The 20,178-nt window shown below is 45.8% G+C and overlaps 1 protein-coding gene across 2 annotated transcripts in view; it reads right to left on the reverse strand.

Annotated features, from left to right (window-relative positions):
* MED23 (mediator complex subunit 23) overlaps window positions 1-20,178 on the reverse strand; it is a 122,553-nt gene that overhangs the window by 76,029 nt on the left and 26,346 nt on the right. For both annotated transcript variants that reach the window (XM_075203083.1, XM_075203082.1), the window contains exons 7-8: window positions 19,927-20,028; window positions 11,744-11,813 (exon numbers count right to left, since the gene is read on the reverse strand). In XM_075203083.1, the coding sequence (XP_075059184.1) occupies window positions 11,744-11,813; window positions 19,927-20,028 (172 nt within the window). The remainder of the gene's footprint in view (window positions 1-11,743; window positions 11,814-19,926; window positions 20,029-20,178) is intronic.

The following is a 20,178-nucleotide window of genomic DNA, read 5'->3' on the forward strand; positions in this document are numbered from 1 at the left end:
TGACTGTCTGGGTAACGACTGTGAGAGGGATAGACGTGTGGACTTGGACAGAGTGATGATCTGCAAGTCCAATAACCTGGGAACCAGCCCCCTTCTGGAAAATTTCCCTCTGGAGAGGTCAAGAGGGGATCAATGAACTTTATTGCCTCGAACATCTGAACCCTGTTTTTCAGAAGCCTCGAGCAACTGAGAAGAGAAAAATTCTTTCTGCGCTAGGGGCATCCCTTTTCTTGCGCCGACATGTGAGGGCCTATTCCAACGGTAGGAAGACCCTGTGGGACCCAGTAAAGAAGATGAGGTCTAAGAAATGAGGGGGTACATCGCCCTTGGAAAAAATTTAAATAAAAGGAGACGAAGGGATAAAGTCCGCCCTTGAAAGGGCCTAGTGGAGCTGACGGGAAGAGATGCACTCTTACCTCCAGAGGCCCCTGGATACTACGCTGTAACTGTGCAAAAATGAGAAGCTCCAATCTTAGAATGTACTCCAGAATACTTTTGACTAACTGCACTGAATGGGCCTTTTCCAAACCCCAGATATGATCCTGTTGGGTGTAACCATAGTGACATTCGTCACTTAAGCTGAATGAAGGCTAGATTACACTATCTGTCAGAGATAAAAAAAAACCTTCACTGGGCGCCTGCCCTGTGTAGGGATAGCAGAATAAGTGAATAGTGGAGTTACAGGGTTGTGAATCCTAGGGGTACCTTTTCCCATATAACTATTTTCTCTGCCAGGAGAGGAAAAAGATGAGAATCTGCCCAGTCTAATAATTGCTTATTTGGCTTAATACCCAAGGTCAGACACCGTGCCCAGCATCTGGGGAGGTGCGAATGAGGTCGCAGACTCAAGATCCGCAAGGGTTAAAGTGTGTCTGGTGCTTAAGCTGAGACTATCCCTCCTGAGAGGAATGTGGAAGTTTCAGAGCCAACAATGCTTTTTTTTTATTTTTTTTATTTTATTTCGTAATTCAAGATCCAACTAGCCATCCTCTACCGAGGAATGGACTATATTCGGATCTTGACTGTGGACAACTCTGAAAATCAAAATTATGCTTAGCCTTGTGAGATGCTGAGAAAATGTGTCTGTGTCGTCTTAGACCGGGACAGAGACATAGCTGCTTCTGTGTGGGAAGATGTGCCTGTGACAGATCTGATCTGTGTTGGCTGAGTGTGTGCAGAAGCGCAAGAAAAAAGGGGAATTCAGACCCTAACATCACCTTAATGAGTTCGGCCATTTATGCTGCCAGTGATTTAGCTTAGACTGGCTTCTACAGGGCTGCCGACACCAAAGTGGGAGCACCTGGTTCGCAGAATTCAGCATCTCAAGCTGCACAGCAGCATCCGGGCTAAGCTGTTAAAATGATAGCATATATTATCTTCTTGAGTCGTCTACACACTCTCCACCCCCTGAGCTCTTTCATATACCTGCTTTGTGGTCTCCCCCCCCCCTTCCTCTCTGACTCCCTTCCCCCTACTCCCACATTTCACACTTTCACTACAGTTATATACAATTTGATACTGCATATAAAATTGTAAAAATGGTTGTCTCATTATAAGCTTCTATGTACATGTTGATTCAATTGTTCTGACTGTTTTTGTACGTCTGTTCAATAATAGCACTCTTATTCCCTGTATTTGCTTATATGACCAACCAAAATAAAGAATTTAAAAAAAAATGATAGCATATAAAAAAGAAATATAAAATTATATTTTGCTCATATATACTGCAGCTCAGACGTACCAATGGGTCCGTATTAAGCCAAAGGCAATGCTAGGCAAAGCTTCACAGAACAAATGTGTACCTAATTTTGGTACATATATAATGCAGTACAGATGAGCTAGCAGGTATCTTACCTCTGGGTTTGTCCTTGCTAGACTAAATACAATGCTAGGGAAGGCGTCACAGAATAATTATGTATGTTATTCTTTGTGTACATATGTATATATATGGACGTAGTAGCTGGTTTCTTACTCTGAAATAAGTCTGTAAATTATCAATGTGGTACATATACTACGCAGTGCAGACATACCAGCGGGTCTCTTACCCGTGAAAGTCCCCTCTTTAGACATAATGCATAGTAGGAAAGCTGTACAAAAGCTAAATTAGAATTGCATTTGGCACATGTGCATAACAGCACATATGTAGCTGAGGATCCCGTTTCAGGACATTTCCTCTATTTGAACATATTTTGGATTGTACATGAAACAAGAATCACAATAGCAAAAATACACTTTCCTATATTAAATGGCTGCCGATCAAGAGCCCATGCTGCTGGGGGAGGGGAAGTTCCACTTCCCTGCTTCCGCTGTCTAGTCTGCCTCTGCATTGTCGCACAGCCCTATAATATGGCTGTCGACTGCTAATACCAAGCGCTTGGCAGAGTTAAAATGCCCAGGCTGCCGCACTAGGTCTAAAGCGTATCGCCTCCTATGGAGTGTGATCGCTGACTGTCCCCCATAGATGAAGTGATTACATGATTACAAAGCAATAAAACAGATTTGTTCTGTAACTCCTTTTTTCCTGGCATTGCTTTGTGTCAAAGAAGGGGACTTCCAGGGGTAAAAGACCCACTGGCATGTCGCTACAGCATTATCTATGCCAAAAGCAATTAGATACAGATTTATTCTGTTATACTCTTCATAGCATTGCATTTTTTCTAAAAAAGGGACTTCCAGGGAAGAGAGACCCTCTGGTATGTCTGTACTACATTATCCATCTGCCAAGAGCATAATCTACAGATTTATTCTGTGACACTTTTCGTAGCATTGCATTATGCTTAAAAAGGGGACTTCCAGTGGTAAGAGACCTCCTGGTACGTTCGTGCGGCATTAGTCATGTGCCAAATGTAATTTTATATTATCTTTTGGACAGCATAACCCAGATGTGCAGGTTATGACGCCAAGGTCTGCAAATGATGTGCTTCCGGTCAGGCTTCAGCAGCTGGATAAGCCGGTCTGGCCTAAATCACTGGCAGCATAATTGGCCTGTAACTCACTAAGGTGATGTTGGGGTCCGCAAAGGTATGTGAACTTCTGTTTGCCAACACTTTCACACACACTCAGGCCACATAGTTTATATTAGTGCCAGGCACATTTTTCCGGATGAAAGCCGCTATGCCATGATCCCAGTCTGAATCCACACAAACAGAGACACGGTTGCTAACCATTTCACAGAGGTAAGCATGGGCAATCGCTAGTGGGATTTTTTTTTACAGAAGATTGCACGTCCATTTACAGGGAGGATAATTTCATCCTAAGCATCAGACACACTTTAGGTTCTGTGGGAACTTCAGCTGGTGGCTCCATCCGCACTTGCCCTAGGATGACTAGTTGAGTCTGGATTTACAGATAAAAACCATTATGATCTCTGAGAATTCCACATTCACTCACAGGGTGGATAATCTCTGCTAGTGCATTAGATTCATTTTAACCTTTGCGGAACGTGAGTCTACAGTTCCATTTGCATCTGCCCTGTTTAAGAAACCATCTCCTCATAGGATGGGCATGGGGTCTGACCTTTGGCAAACACCAAATAAACAATTTATAGGCTGTGCAGTTTTTTTTTATCGAATAAATAGCAAGCGCTGTCTGACTCTATTGTGTGTAAATACTGTACAATGGGGTGCTGCCCGTAGGAACCTGAATGGTTTCTCCACCATTCAAAATATATAAGATTTAGAGTGTAGTTCCCTGGCGCTCCACCACAGTATGAATAATGTAACAGTTTTAGATTAATATTGAATATATTATGGTGAAAAAAATATATATAAACATAGTAATATCTCTGGCCAACCTGGTGGACCCTCAATTGCCCCGCAGAACATGGTTCTTATACATTCGGCAGCTGGTGCAGACACCACCCTTCCGCCTTCCAATGCCAGCAGATCTTATAGTTCAGGGGCCTCTCCTGCCACTCTTTTGATCTCGTCTAGCTTGGTGCCATGGCGTTGGAAACCAGGGTCGTAGGCAAGAGATTCTTCGCAGGAGGCTGCTGGGTACCTTGAATACAGCCTGTGTAGCATTTTCCGCACCCATTCTCATTGGTCTGGAAATTGTACAGCGTTTGGTGTGAATCACAATGTTTTCACACGTCCCTGTGCTGGCTCTCCAAGTTGTTTTCTTTTGCTACCTGGCTCCAATATGAGACTCCACTTTGGTTCTCTCAAATTGCAGCCTCCGGTGCTCTCCATCTAGCACTGGTTTACAGGATCATGGGAGGTTGTCTTTTCTTTAGTTGCAGCCCCCCTTTGTTTGGTCAGGTGAAGCCATGGAATCTAGATCTCGTCATCAGAGCACTTCCTTTGGCCTCCTTTGAGCCTCTGATTTTGGGAAATGACGTCATCCCAGGGTAGGGGTAATCACTTAGATATCGCCTTGGTTCGGTGTCAGGAGTGTGGATTGCACTCACACATTTTACTTCTCCAAGAGGATAGAGCGGTGTGTCACCCCGAGCATTATTTCTTCAGAGGATAGTGTCTGCATCTCACTTGACGCAGGGGTTTGTGCTTCACAATTCTCTTATTCTTTCCACTTTTCATGTAACACTCTTTGTCGGCTGGATGTGGTTTGTGCTCTTGACCGCATCATCTCTGTCCTGGAGACTAATGTCCTCTTCGTCCTTTCGGACGCTTAATAGCGGGGTTGGCCAGCTTCCAAATAGTCTCTTGCCCGCTACATCTCTTCCACCATTCTGTTGGATTCTGTTTGTGACCCTCATTCTGTTCCAGGGACTTTTAAAGCTCACTCTGCGGGGCAGTTGGCGCTTCTTAAGACTGCACGTCAGGCTGCTTCACAGGAGCAGTTGTGCACAGTGGCAACGTCCACTGCTTCTGCAAAGTTCTTAGTGGCATGGCTTTGCATCCGAGCGAGCTTTCGCCACAGGATGTTGCACGCAGTTGTTTCAGAGCAATCCCTCCCTTAGAGGTAGCTTTGGTATGTCCCAATGTCCTGCAGTGTCCCCCAATGGTAGGAAAGAGAAAAGAAGATTTTTACTCACCGTAAAATCAATTTCTCTTGCTACATTGGGGGACACTGCGCACTCTCCCTTGCTCTGAAAGTAGAGCCTTTTCTGGTGCTATTTTCTGTAGGGGAGGAGTGTGAGGAACAAACAAGTTGATAAGTGCCTAGACTCCTACTCCCACCTACTATACCCCAATGTCTGGCAGTGTCCCCCAGTGGAGTAAAAGAAATCAATTTTACAGTAAGTAAAAATCTTCTTTTCTATTTCCTACAATTGGGGGACACTGCGAAACATTGGGGTATAGTAGGTGGGACTAGGAGTCTAGGCACTTATCAACTTGTTTGTTCCTCACACTCCTCCTCACTAGCTCAGACCTCAGTTTTTTCTAAGTGCCTAGGAGATAGGTCACTTCGGTATAGCCTCCTGCCTCTACTTGTATTAGTTTTAGGTTTTTCATGTTTTTATTTTAATTCCCTATAGGTGCAGCGCGGGACTCGATCCAAAAACCCAGAGGAATGAATAAGACTTCAGCTCTGTTCACTCTGGGTCCCAGCGCAGGTAAGCAGCAGCCTTGTCTCGCCTCCCCAGCACGTTTGCCGGCAGTCTCCACTAGAAACGAGCAAAGGGACCATGCTTTTAAATCTGCCATTAGGCAGCATATATCATGGGCACCAGAAGGTTTATATTATATTGGCCAGATAGACGGCCGTGGCCACATTAATTTAGGGCGGTGGGGAGTGAAGCTGTAGCAGCCTCTCCTCTCGCCACCCGTTACACATGCTGGCAGGTCCTCCCTCCTGTTGCCCTAGACAATGAGCAGCCTTCACGCTCCTTAGGAGGCGAAGCAGCTGTCAGAATTAAAGCACACACGTCCTGGGCAACTTTAAAACTGCGTGTTGAAAAAAAAGTTGACAGCTATATTATTAGAGGCGCTTATCGGCGGAGGCAGCCATATTATGAGGGGAGTCGGGGAAGGTACTTTCCATCTACCTCCTATGAATTTCCTGGCAACGGCGACCATTTTAAACAAGGGGATTCATAGAGTGCACGCTGCCCGGCTCTGCCTCTCCTCCTGGTATTGTTGTATCGTTTATATAGCTTTATATTTAAACCATTGGGAGTTTGCTTTATGTGTTTTACACATACAAACCGATTTGGGGATTGATGTTTATTATAGGACTACCTAGTATAGAGACTTAGTCAATTCCATTGTACAGCCAGCAGATTGCTACAAATAGATATTAACTATAATCATTTGTATTTTAAAGTATGTCTGAAAAGGGGACAGCCAAGAACAAGGGACCCTTTGGTTGAGCTGTGCTGTATTATACCTGTGACAAATGTAATTGTAAATTATCTGTTGGACAGCCGACCCAAGAAGCACTTTTTACAGTTTGTGACGCCGATATGCAGGAGCAACACAACCCAGCTCAGGCGTCCGCAGCTATGGAAGAACCACTCTGGGCAAGATCCCTGAAAACAGCAATGGCTGAGCTCACTAAGATGATGTTACTCTTCACAGAGGTACGTGAACATTCTGTTTCTCACACTTCTACACACGGTCAGGCTGTCGCCAGCATATCCTCACAGGCAGAATCTGCTCAGGAAGCGGAATGCTTACTTACTATATCTCACAGGGGCAAGAGGATTCAGACCATACCTCAGCAGAGGAAGGGGAATTGGATTTTGATGTAGAGGAGGATACTCTTAGTTCCGGGAATTCTGCACCTGCACATACTGTAGATATCCTCATTTTAGGCATCAGACATACCTTATGTTTTGCTGAACCCGAGGCCACGGCCCCTTCAGGTTTTGCTTTGTTTAAAAAGACTAAGGGCTAGATTTACTAAACTGCGGGTTTGAAGAAGTGGAGATGTTGCCTATAGCAACCAATCAGATTCTAGATTTCATATTGTAGAATGCACTAAATAAATGATAGCTAGAATATGATTAGTTGTTATAGGCAACATCTCCACTTTTTCAAACCCGCCGTTTAGTAAATATACCCCTAAGGCTCAATTAGCCTCCTTTCCACAATCAACGGAAATTATGGAAATGGTATCTGAGGCTTGGCAGAGGTCAAATTCTTTATGATGTCAGGCAGGTTTAAGTTTCTTTACCCTCTCCTGGCAGAGCACTCTGTTAAGTGGGAAGCTTTACCTAGGCCCTCATTATTGTAGCCCGTCGTAACTTATGGTTACGCTCTTGGAAAGCGGACGCTGATTCAAAGAGAGAGCTTGCCCTGTGATGGGGTCACTCTGTTCGGCTAAGAGGTAGAGAAGGTTATCCAGGTGACCACAGGAGGTAAAAGCACTTCCCTTCCCAGCGGACCCCATAAACCACGACAGGGACATTTTCGGTCCGTTGCCCGGGGCCAGGGTGCCTCGTCAAGAGGCCAGTCCTTTGTCCCCAGGGGAACGTTTAGCAGAAGTAGGGATGCTGCTAGACAAGTAACCTCAAGATCAGCTGATAAGCCCACAGTTTGACAGATTCCCTCCAGGGGAAGCTGGGATAGGGGTGCGTCATCTTCACTTCCAAAACCAGTGGTAGGAATCCACCACAGATGTTTGGATACGAGGAATTGTGTCCCAGGGCTACGTCATAGACCTAGTCCAATTTATTATGCACAGGTTCTTCACCACTGCCCTTCCCCTTTGTCCACTTCAGGAATCCATGCAGAAGGTGCTGGCAACCGAGATGATCATCCACATTCCACAGCGGGAAAGAGGTCAGGGGTTTTACTCCAAACTCTTTCTCATGCCAAATCTGGATGGCACTTTCTGTCCCATTTTAAACCTACAATCTCTAAACAAACAGGTAAAACTTCTAAAATTTCGAATGGAGTCACTTCGATCTGTTATAGTTGGAATGGAACAGGGATAATTTCTAGCTTCCATAGACATCAGGGATGCCTACCTGCATGTTTCAATATGAAGGGGACACCAGTGCCTTCTCCACTTTGCGCTGGGAAGCTCCCTTTTTTAATTCCGGGCCCTACCTTGCGGTCTAGCGACCACGCCCCGAGTTCACCAAAATCATCATCACGATAATGGCAGGCTTTCTGCATCAGAGAGGAGTCACGATAATTCCTTAACTAGACGACCTCCTTCTGAAAGCTCCGTCTGCATCGCTCCTAACTCATCCCATCCAGAATACTATTCAGTTTCTGAAAGCACACGGCTGGGTTCTGAATGTACCCAAGTCATCTCTCATTCCAGCGCAACAGATGCGGTTCTTGGGTCTCATATTCAACACACTGACCCAGAGAGTATATCTACTGGAGGACAATGTCCTCTCACTTCGCAACAAAACCAGATCCCTCCTAGCAATGAAGAAGGTTTGCCTCCTCAGTTGCATGAGACTCCTTGGAACGATGGTTTCAGCGTTCGAAGCAGTGCCATTCGTGCAATTCCATTCACGACCGCTTCAGAGGGAGATTCTTCGACAGATCATCCGCCTGTCCAGACCCAAACGTCTTTCCCTGACGTGGTGTGTATCTAGGCAGAATCTGAAAAGAGGACAGTCTCTTCGAGCCTGGTCATGGACCTTGTTCACAACAGGCACAAGTCTGTCAGGTTGGGGCGGGGTAACAGGGCCTCTGAGATTAGAGGGTCTCTAGTCCCCCCAGGAAGCCACACTCCCTATCAACATCCTGGAACTCAGAGCTGTGTACAGGACGTTGACGCAGGCTCAGAGTTTTCTGTCAGGAAAGCCTCTACAGATTCAATCAGACAATACCACGACTGTGGCTTACATAAATCACCAGCGTGGAACTCGCAGCGTAGCACCCCTGTGAGAGACTGCCAGAATCATGATATGGGCAGAACATTGTATTCCCAAGATATCGGCCATTTACATTCCAGGAGTATAAAATTGGGAACCCGACTTTCTCAGCAGACAGAGATTTCACCCAGGCCAATGGTCTCTAAACAGGCAAGTTTTTGCTCTCCTAGTGGAACGCTGGGGCACACCAGAGATCGACCTCATGGCATTCCTCAAATACTGCTCGAAGGCTCAAGACCCTCAGGCGAGATTTACAGATGCCATGCAGTTCCATGGCGCTTCTGGCTAGTGTACCTATTTCCTCCAATTCCCATGCTATCGCGAGTGCTAAAAAAAGCTAAAAATAGAACGGGTTCCCACAATCCTTGTAGAACCCCATTGGCCTCACAGGGCATGGTTCTCGGACATTCAGGGGCTGGCAGCAGCACCCCCCTTTCGTCTACCAATGCAGCCTGATCTTCTAGTTCAAGGACCGCTTCTTTGCCTCTCTTTAGATCGTCTGGCTTTGAAGGCATGGTTGTTGAGACCCTAATTCCTAAGGTAAGGGGGTTCTCGCAGGAGGTTATTGGGACCCTTATCAAGGACAGAAAAATGTCTTCCTCAGCCATATATTAGAGTTTGGAAGGCATACATTAGTTGATGTGAGTTCAACAAATTCCACACATCTAAGTTTAGCCTTCCTCGAATGTTAGCCTTCTTGCAGGCGAGCATTCATAAAGGACTACGCCTTGGGTCCCTTAAGGTTCAGGTCTCTGCACTCTCCATTTACTTTCAGCACAATCTAGCGGCCTGTAGGGATGTTCAGACCTTTCTTCTGGGGGTTCTCCATGTGCAGCCTCCCTTCAGTCCTCCTGTGGAGCCTTGGGACCTCAATTCGGTGCTCAATGCACTTACCCAAGCTCCATTTGAACCTTTGGATTCTGTGGAGTTACGACATCTTACTTGGAAAACAACGTTCCTGTTAGCCATCACTTCAGCTCGTAGGATTTCGGAATTGGGAGCGCTCTGCTGCGATCCTCCATTCCTGATCTTCCATGAAGACATAGCGGTACTTCGAAAGCCTCTTTCGTTCCAAAGGTAGCATCCAGATTCCAAGAGTTTGTGGTACCTGCTTTTCGCCCTTCTCAGTCTTCTCCGAATTACTTTTTACGTTTGCTGGATGTGGTCCGTGCCCTGCAATGTTATGTTGATCACATGGCCTTTATCCGAAAAACTAAGGATCTTTTTGTTCTTTATGAGGCGCATAAGCAGGGTTGCCCAGCTTCCAAACAGTCACTGCCGACTGGATTACTTCCACCATTAAGTGGGCTTATGTGTGGGCCTCGCAGCCTGTCCCGGCGAATTTAAAAGCTCATTATATCAGGGCTGTCGGCGCTTCTTGGACAGCGCGTCACGAGCAGTTGTACAAAGCAGCAACATGGTCGTCTGTCCACACCTTTGCAAGATTTTATAGATTACAGGGCATTGCATGCTTTGGCCGCAGGATATTACGCTCAGCCGTTCCAGAGCAATCTCTCCCTTAGACGAAGCTTTGGAATATCCTCAATGTCTCGTGCAGTGTCCCCCAGTGGTAAGAAAAAGAAAGGTAAATTTCTCTTTCCAACCATTGGGGGACACGACGAGACATTGGGGTATAGTAGGTGGGACTCGGAGTTTAGACACTTAACTTGTTTGTGCCTCACACTCCTCCCCTACTATGCCCCTCCTATCCAGCTCAGGCCTCAGCTTTTTCTAAGTGCCTAGGAGATAGGTCACTTCGGTATAGGCTCCTGTCTATATTGTTAATAGTTATAGGTTTTCACTTTTATATTTTTATTCCCTCTCTTGGTGATCAATAGGAAGAGGTCAGGGGTACCAGCCTAGGTACACCAGTAACGGGTTACACCAGCAGCGCCAGTGACCCAGAAGGAACCCAGTTCTGGGTGCCGGTAAGGAGTCCAGTGGTGGCAGCATTATAAGCCCCTTCTACTGCGGCAGGAGGGCGCAATTGGGATAAAGAAAGGGAATGGTGGCAAAGTAAGCCCAGCTGGTTACCAGCAGCAACAGACAGGGTGACATAGGCGGTCCATCCCGTCACAATAATATACTGCAAAAAATAGTTTAACATCTATGGAAGTACACATTGTATTAAACAGGTAGCAATGTAGACTCAATTGTGGCCAGCATGTGTACTTTTGTGTTGAGTACTGGGGCCTCCATAGAGCCAATGCAAATTTAAGGCTATATCAGGGGGACAAAATATGGATTAACATTTCTTTAACACCATCGCTACAGAAGGATTTTTGTACTTACCATTTAATTCATTTCTCCAAATTCACATGTGAGACACTGCAACTTTGGGGTTGTGGTGAGGCTGCAGGAACTGCACACTTAATAGTTACATTCAGAAGAAATTAAACTCCTCACCTCTCTCAACCAAACTGATCCTCAGTTCACATATTGCAAAGCCCCAAAATATAGGGTAAACACAAGAAAACGCACAGTCCAAACAAAACTGAACACTGAGAGTAAAGTGTGGGAATCCAGTGTCCCCCTGATGTATTCGAAGACATGGATTTAACAGCAAGTACAACAATTCTGTTTTCTCCTTCTCTGAGGGACACTGGTTCCTTGGGGATATACCAAAGCTCTGTATAGGGGGTTTTACATACAGCTACGTGTAGCATCTCTAGATGAAAAAACATGAAAACAGCAAAACTTGGCAAACATGTAAACTGGCTGCCCGACATAGCTGCTCTGTGACACACCGCCCAAGAAGCGCCTACTGGATCAAGAGTAAGAGTGCTGAATAGTTGACCTAGTCCATCTGGATATAGTCTGCTTAGATGCTGACCAGTTCCGATTCTGTGCATCATACAGAACTAGCAGGGAGTCCGTCCTTCGAACCCCTGAAGTCCTGTCTAGACAAATTCTTTGCCCTCTGACCACATTCAAGAGAGCCAACAACAATATATTCTTTTTTTTTCCTGAACATGTTGTATGGAACATCTGTAAACTTACCACAGATTGAGTTAATTCTTGCGGTAGGTCTGAAACTGTCCACAAAATCCGACACCAAGTTCCCCAACAACTGGTAAAAAAGGAAAAAAAATATGCGTTACAAGTAGGAATCCCAGACTTTATTTTTCTACCCCAGCCCACCTGTGACCTGAAGCTGAAAGCAGTGGATTCCAAATCCATGTCCTATACCAGGCTTGCTTAATACTTTGACTGTATGGTCTGGCTAGAAACCCTATCTGAAGCTCAGTAGCCGGTTTCAGTGTAGCCGAAAAAATTCAGCAACTGGCATTTTGTGGAGGCTAAGTTATGACTCTGCGCAACCGTTAATCCTCTTTTATAACGTTCAAGTCATGAAAAATTACAGATGTGGAATCACTAAATAACAGGTATGAATATTTTCCTCTCAACTGTAAGTATCCTGGGTAATAGCTAAAGGTTTTCTATACTCATACCCATAACCGGAAAGGAACATTGTGAGAAGTTGAAACACTTATTCTTATTTGTAACTTACTATATTTAATGCACACTGTATCCTACTTAGTTGCCAATATCTCATTTTATACCTAACAGAGGACATAAATCTAAGTACCAGAAACCGAATGCCATCAAATCTTTGCGAATCTGAGGACATGTGGGTGCATGTAGTTGGAAATGGGGGTACAAGAGCATGTGGGGGCATTTTGGGATGAGCGATGTGAGTGTCTCTAGGAGTATACCATGACAAATACTCTGTTTTTGCTCTTTTATTTACCCATCCAGACATTTCACCAGTCCAGGTGTATGAATGAATAAGTGGCAGAATCAGCCAATTCACACAAGATATGCCAAGCAAACTTGCGTAGCACTCATTCTGCATCAGCCCCGAAGTGTCTTGTTAGAGATACTTAAATGGAGTTACTTTAGCATTTTCTTTGGTAACCACAACAAAGAAGTAGAAAATTGAAGGTCCCAGGTCTGGGGGCCCCTAGCAATCTCGAGATGCGTGCTTTGAATTTAAAAGTTCCTGGATTATTCAGAAGTATGTTTAAGGCTAGCTAAAATTCATTCCCTCATTTGGATCAGTGTCACAGCCCTGATAGCTACAGGTCAGTGCTATGTCACTACTGTTATTAAGTCAGTTCACCTAACTAAACTTGCAAGTACTTGAGAATTCTCCAAACACAATAGCGCTTAGAATTTAAGAAGAATGGAAGCGAAATTAAGATTGAATCTGAAGTTCTAGGAGTTGAGCCAAAACTATTTGACAAATTTGGATAAATTGGTCACTTAATTATTTTAAATATTCATTTTCAGAATTGGTGGCCCTTACCATGATTGTGTGCGATATCCTTGTTTATGGATTACTTCCTTTTAAACCCCATGGATTTAATAAAAAACATCTAACATTTCTTTTCTTAATGCAGAGATATCCTATTTGTAAGTCAGGGTCATACATTTATGTTTCAATGTACATTTGTAAAACTCAAAAACAAAAGATATATGTTTACATTCCACTCAGAGAACCTGTTATTCTTATGTACGCAGTGCCTAATTTATTCTACAACAAATAAAATAAATTAGATTTAAGTTAACTATCTCCAATATTTGGGAATGTGATGCTGTTTTATTAAATCATCTGAACAAATACAGATATAAAAAATGCTTTAATTTAAGAACATGAATAAATTGGAGTAAATGGAATAAATAAGGAGTTTATTTTAATAATTAAAATGTATTTATACAGCACCAGCATACTCTAAGTGCTTTACAAATGGGAACAAAAACATTGTAAACACAAAATAGACAGAGGTAAGAGGATCCTGTTTGCTTTGTGCTCTGGAACAATAGGAGGTTACTGAAATAAGAAGATTTTTACTCACCATAAATATCGATTTCTCTTACTCCATTGGGGGACACTGGGAGACATTGGGGAATATTAGTGGGTGTAGGAGTCTAGGCACTTATCTTCTTTGATCTTCACTCTCCTCCCTTACTATGCCCCTCCTCTCCTGTGGATACCTCAGTTTTGACTAACCAAGTGTATGAGGAAAAGGAACCCCCATAGGGCAAAGAGCATTAACATAAAAAAAACACACACCAAAACGATTTACAGAGCAAGGGAGGGTGTGCAGTGTTCCCCATGGAGTAAGATAAATCGATTTTATGGTGAGTAAAAATCTTCTTTACTCTTTCTTACCATTGGGGAACACTGCAAGACATTGGGGAAATACCAAAGCTGCCTCTAAGGGAGGGAATGCTCTGGAACGGCTGACGCAATTCCTTGCGCCCAAAGCTCGCATCAGAGGATGCAAAACCCTGCAATCTGTAGAATTTAGAGAATTTATGGACAGATGACCATGTAGCCGCTCTGCATAGCTGCTCCGCCGAAGCACCATGATGCGCCGCCCGAGAAGTGCCAACGGCTCTGGTAGAGTGAGCCTGCAACAATACCGGGACAGGCTGAGATGCCCGAACATAAGCCAGTCTAATAGTGTAATTGATTCAGCGGGCAAGCGACTGTTTGGAAGCTGGCCAATCCCGCTTCTGAGCATCATAAAGAACAAAAAGATCTTTGGTCCTACGGACTGAGGCTGTGCGGTCTACATAATACCGAAGATCACGAACCACATCCAGCAACATTAAATCGCTCCTTGAGATAGAAGGAGCAGAGGAAGGCGGAGGACAGAAAGCCGGTGGGTGCGAAGGACCACTCTATCCTCGTGGAATATGAGGAATGGAGAGGTGCAGCAGAGCGCTGCTAATTCAGACACTCAACGAGCTGACAAAATCGCTAATAGGAATACCGTCTTCCAAGTGAGATGGCGTAAATCCACCAAATCTAATGGCGTATTTATTCGTGCATTGAGAACCAGGTTGAGGTCCCAAGGCTCTACTGGATGAACAAAGGGGGGCTGCACATGAAGGACCTCCTGCAAAAAGATCTGAACATCCTTGACGACCGCCAGCTTCCACTGAAAATAAATGGAGTGCGCCGAGAACTGAACCTTAAGGGACCCCAGACGGAGCGCCTTATCTAGGCCGGCCCGCAGGAAGGCCAGCAGTCTAGGGAGACTAAACCTGGATGTGTGGAATCCCTGGCCCTCACACCAAGAAATGTATGTATTCCAGACTCGATAATATATATGTCAGAGGAGGACAATTTCCTGGCCTTGATCAGAGTACCAATAACCTCTGGTGAAAAACTCCTGGCCTTGAGAATTAAGGTCTCAATGGCCACATCGTTACAGTTAGCTGATCTAATTTGTGGCAGAGAAGAGGACCTTCAATGAGAAGGGCCAGTTGCATTGGCAGATGCAGGGAAGGATCCACTGCCAGTTTCAGAATGTCTGAAAACCATACCCTGCGTGGCCAATGGGAAGCTACCATAATGGCAGGGACGCGCTCTTTTTTTAACTTTTTTAGTACCCGCGAGAGCATGGGTATCGGGGGGGAGGAATAGGTACACTAGCCGGAAGTGCCATGGAATGGTCATGGCATCCGTGAAAAGTGCTTGAGGGTCTTGAGACTTCGAACAGTACCAGGGGACTTGATGGTTTAGTCTGGAGCCATGAGATCGATTTCCGGCATGCCCCAGCGTTCCACTAGAAGGGCAAAGACCCGCTTGTTGAGAGACCATTCACCCGGGTGAACCCTCTGCCTGCTGAGGAAGTCGGACTCCCAATTGTACACGCCTCGAATGCAAACCGCCGATATCTGGGGTACGTGGCGCTCCGTTCATGCCATGATCTTGGCTGTTTCCCGCATGGCCCCTACACTGCGAGTTCCCCCTTGGTGACTTAAATATGCCACGGCCGTGGCATTGTCCGACTGAATCTGCCAGAAACCTCTGAGCATGCGCCAACGTCCTGTATACCGCTCGGAGTTCTAGGGCGCTGATCGAGAGTGTGAACTCTTGGAGAGACCAACGGCCCTGAAATCTCAGGGATCCTCTTACCCCTCCTTAACCTAGCAGACTTGCGTCTGTCGTAACTAAGGTCCATGGGCCGGCCTGAAGGGTCTGACCTTTGTCCAGATTTTATCTGGATAACCACCACGCTAGGGAAAGACAAGTGGGTACTGACAAGCCAATGATCTGCCTGTCTATGCTCCTGAGACCCTGACCACTTTTGAAGAATTTCCTGTTGAAGAGGCGAGAGTGGAATTGTGCAAAGGACACGGCCTTGAACACTGAAATCATCGTTCCCAAGAGTTTCTTGCAGCCGAGGATGGACACCTCCTTCCGCACAAGTAAAGTCCTGGTTTTGCGCAAGAGAGCAACAACCTTGTTCTCCGGCAAACAGACTCCCTGGGTCATTGTGTCAAACATGAGACCTTGGAAGCGCATGCGTTGAGCCAGAATGAGAGATTATTTGGGTAAATTGAGAATCCACCCATGAGCTTCCAGAAACTGCATAGTGATCTGGATTTGACGAGTGAAGAGCAACGCCGACGGTGCTTTCAGAAGGAGATCGTCTAGATAGGTAACTATTGTGACTCCCTTCTGTCGCAGGAGTCCCTCCATGACCTTAGTAAACACTCGTGGACCTGTCACTAGGCCGAAAGGTAGGGCCCTGAAATGGTATTCTCCTACCACAAAGCAGAGAAGGCGATGGGTGTCCCATCCATATAGGAACGTGCAGGTAGGCATTCTTGATGTCTATGGAGGCAGGAAACTCTCCCTATTCCATTCCAGCGTTGACAGTTCAAAGGGACTCCATTCTGAATTTTTGAGTCTTTACCTGTTTTTTCACAGACTGCAGTTTTAAAATTGGACGCAATGACCTGTCCTGTTTTGGTACTAGGAAGAGACTGGAGTAAAACCCTTGACTTCTTTCCTGTGTTGGAACGGGAACAACGACACCGCCTGTTAGCAAATTCTGGATTGCTTCCTGAAGTGCCTTGCGCCTGAGGGAACAAAGGGGGGGTACGGTGGTGAAGAATCTTCATGGTGGAAAGTGGACTAGATCTATGATATAGCCCCGGGACACAATTTCTCGTGTCCAAACGTCTGCGGTGGATGCCTGCCACTGGCACTGGAAACAAAGAAAGCGTGCCCCCACCACAGATTCCCATGGGGGAAGGTGGTCACGCTGCCGATCTCGAGGCCCCTCGCCTAATAGCCCCCCTGTCTGTGCTATACGTTCCACCGGGAGCAGAAAATTGACCCTTGGGCGGGTTTCCCAACCCCGGGCAAAGGAACGAAAGGACCGAAACCGTCCTTGACAAGGTTTATTGGAACCCATGGGTAGAGCACTGCTCTTCCCTCCTGTGGCCACCTGAATGACTTTCTCTAACTCTGACCCAAAGAGAGTAACCCCATCAAAAGGCAACCCCTCTAGAGCTCGCTTTGAATCGGCGTCCACAGTCCAAGAACGTAGCCATAAGGTTGACGAGCTGCGAAGAGGGCAGAGAATCTGGCATTGACAGACACCGCATCCATGGCTGCCTGGCCTACATAATCTGTGGTGTCAAAGATATTCTCGGCCAAGGAAAGGATTTCTGCACCTGGGGTGTCGTCCTGGATACCCTTAACCAGCAGTCCCGCCCAATGCTGCATAGCTTTGTTAGCCCAGACAACCTCCATATTGGGTCTAAACATGCTGCCTGACGCAATGCAAGCTGAATGAAGGGCCTGAATGCACTTTTTATCAGTGGGGTCCCTTAGTGAAACCCGCTGCTGAGTCGGAATAACCGAAGAGGAAAACAACGTCCCACAGGGGTGTCAGCTTCCCATTTAATGGAATATTGTGGTGGAAGCGGGTAAAGAGATTTAAATCTACCAGACATCATAAAATGTTTATTTGGCCTCTGCCATGTGTCAGATACCATCTCCATCTTCTGAGGGCATAGTGGAAAAGCAGCCACCTGCACCTTAGTTTTCTTAAACAGGGAGAACTCTGCAGGGGCCATGGGCTCAGGTTCAGAAAAAACCTAAGGAATGTCTGATTCCCAGAATGAGCGTTATATACATTCAGGGCAGAGGTAGAATCTACTGAGTTGAGGGAGTCATCCTGTAGATCGAAATCTACTTCACCCTCCTCTTCTGAGGAATGGTCAGAATCCTGTCTGCAGCCCTAAGATGCATCAGAGATGATACTCTTGGCCCTGTTTGATGCTGCAAGCAGGTGTTCCTCTTCCTGACCTGATTGACTGTGTACAAGTGAATGTGTACAAGTGTGTGGAACAGAAACCTCACGTACCTCTGCAGATCGTATCATCACCCGGGTGAGCTCCACCATGGCTGTTGTCAGCGACCTAGCCCTGAGCGGCTCTTCCGTGACTGCTGCCCCTGTGCTGGAGCGCTTTGCTCTTGGATTTCAGCCCCGCATGCCGTGCAGCGAGCATCCTGGTTAGGCTGTCCAACAGATAATTTAGTATTACATTTGGCAAAGGTATAATGCAGTGCAGACATGGCAGAGTATCCCTTGTTTTTGGACGTCCCCTTCTCACTCATATTTAAAATATATACAAATTAAATAGGGTATACACTGTGGAAGTTGTATTCTTAACGTTTAGAAAAGTCTGAGAACTACAGTCTGATTACAAAGGAAACGGATGTTACAAGATCTCAATACAAAGGTAAATCCTTGTAAATACACCAATCCCAAGACCCTGAATAATAGTCCTCATTGTGTAAACAGCCTAGTAAGGTAATACAATCAGAGTGCAATGATACCAGTAGAGGAGAGGCAGAGCAGAGGAGCAGCGTGCAGCATGAGATCTCCTTGTTCAGATGGCCGCTTCCGCGGCAGTAAGTAGGGAGTCCGTCCATCCTACAGACCTCCCTCAATAGGGCTGCCTCCATGGAACACTGATGCCTTTGTTTGGCAATCAGCGTGCATCACCAGCGCCATCTATGGCTGACATTTCTAGAGTCCACACACAAGAAATTAAATTGCCCAGGATGTGTGTACTCTTTTTTAAAACGGGATCACCTCGTACTGAGTACGATTGTTGTCTCCGTACCCCCACTGCTCATGAATAGGGGTGGAGGTAATCTGCCGGCATGCAGGAGCAGGCGGGGAGGAGAGACTGATAGAGCTTTACTCCTGACCGCCTATAAAGTAATGGGGACACGGCCGTGTATATGGCTGATAAAATAATAATAATGGGCCCCTTGTAGCTACTGCTCAAAGCAGAGAAACAATAACGTGGCCCTCTTACATCGTTTGTAGGGGAGACTACCAGCAGAGGTGCCAGGGAAAGGAGACTAGGCTGCCTCTTACCTGCGCTGGGACCCAGAGTGAACAGAGCTGCAGTCTTATTCACTCCTCTGGGTCTTGAGATCGAGTCACGCGCTGCACCTGGATAAGAGTAAAAATAAAAACATAATGTCAGGTGCCGTCTCCGCGCTCTCCACAGGCGCCGTAGACAGACACCTTCTCTCCGTAATCCACGTCCTGTTGCCTAGCAGCAGAACTCTATCTCTACTCACCTGTCTGCAGCCAGCATGTCTAAACTGCCTAAATCTCCCTAACCCTATCAGGAGGCACATTAGGGTATATAAAGCAGCCTCTAACACAGGTGTAGTGCCAGAGTATTGGTTCTACCCTGCTCCAGCATTTAGTTGCATTCCTGTTCCTGACCTCCTGTGTAAAGACTCCTTGGCTTGTTTGACCTCTCTTCCGGATTTCCTTTGTACTTCGCTGCCCGCACTGGTATTGACCTTTGGACCGTCCCTGACTACTCTTGCCTACTCTCTATGGTACCTCGCTTCCTTGGTTTCGACTCGGCCTGTCTGACTACCCTCTATTCGCTGCACTGGTGACTTCCTGGGAGAACCGCAACCAGCACATCGCACGCAGCAAAGCCCAAACCTCCTTGCGGGGGTCCCTGGTGAACACGGGTGGTGTGTTAGACTCCGCGCCTCTCAGGTTAGTAGCGCTAATATCAGTCAGTGATATTCTCTGTGTAAAAGTGTGACACATAACAGTAATACAAATATAGGCAGGAGCCTTATACCGAAGTGACCTATCTCCTAGGCACTTAAAAGAAATGAAGGTATCCACAGGAGAGGAGGGGCATCGTAGGGGAGTAGAGTGAAGATCAAAGAAGATGATAAGTGCCTAGACTCCTACACCCACTAATATACCCCAATGTCTCAGTGTCCCCCAATGGTAGGAAAGAGAAATCAACTGCAACATAAACAAACAAGTCTCTGCATAAGCAATTTTTCCATTATTAGTTGTTTTGTTTAGTCTTACCCAATGTGGAAGTTTTCCTTCAGGATAAAGTTTGCGGATTTCTGTTACTGCCAGGTATGCTGGAAGAAGGCATGCATTCCGGTCCAAAATGTAGGCTACAACCTACAAAAAGAAATATCAACATTAGCACTTCAAGCTTACCTTCCGGATTATTTACATTTATTATTGGAGACTGATCTTGGGTTCTCATATTTCTGAAGTCAAACATACGGGACAACCACATAACAAAGATATATTTGCCTTTTATTCCCC

The sequence above is a fragment of the Mixophyes fleayi genome, chromosome 3, assembly GCF_038048845.1.
Source record: "Mixophyes fleayi isolate aMixFle1 chromosome 3, aMixFle1.hap1, whole genome shotgun sequence".
NCBI classification, from domain to species: Eukaryota; Metazoa; Chordata; class Amphibia; order Anura; family Limnodynastidae; genus Mixophyes; species Mixophyes fleayi.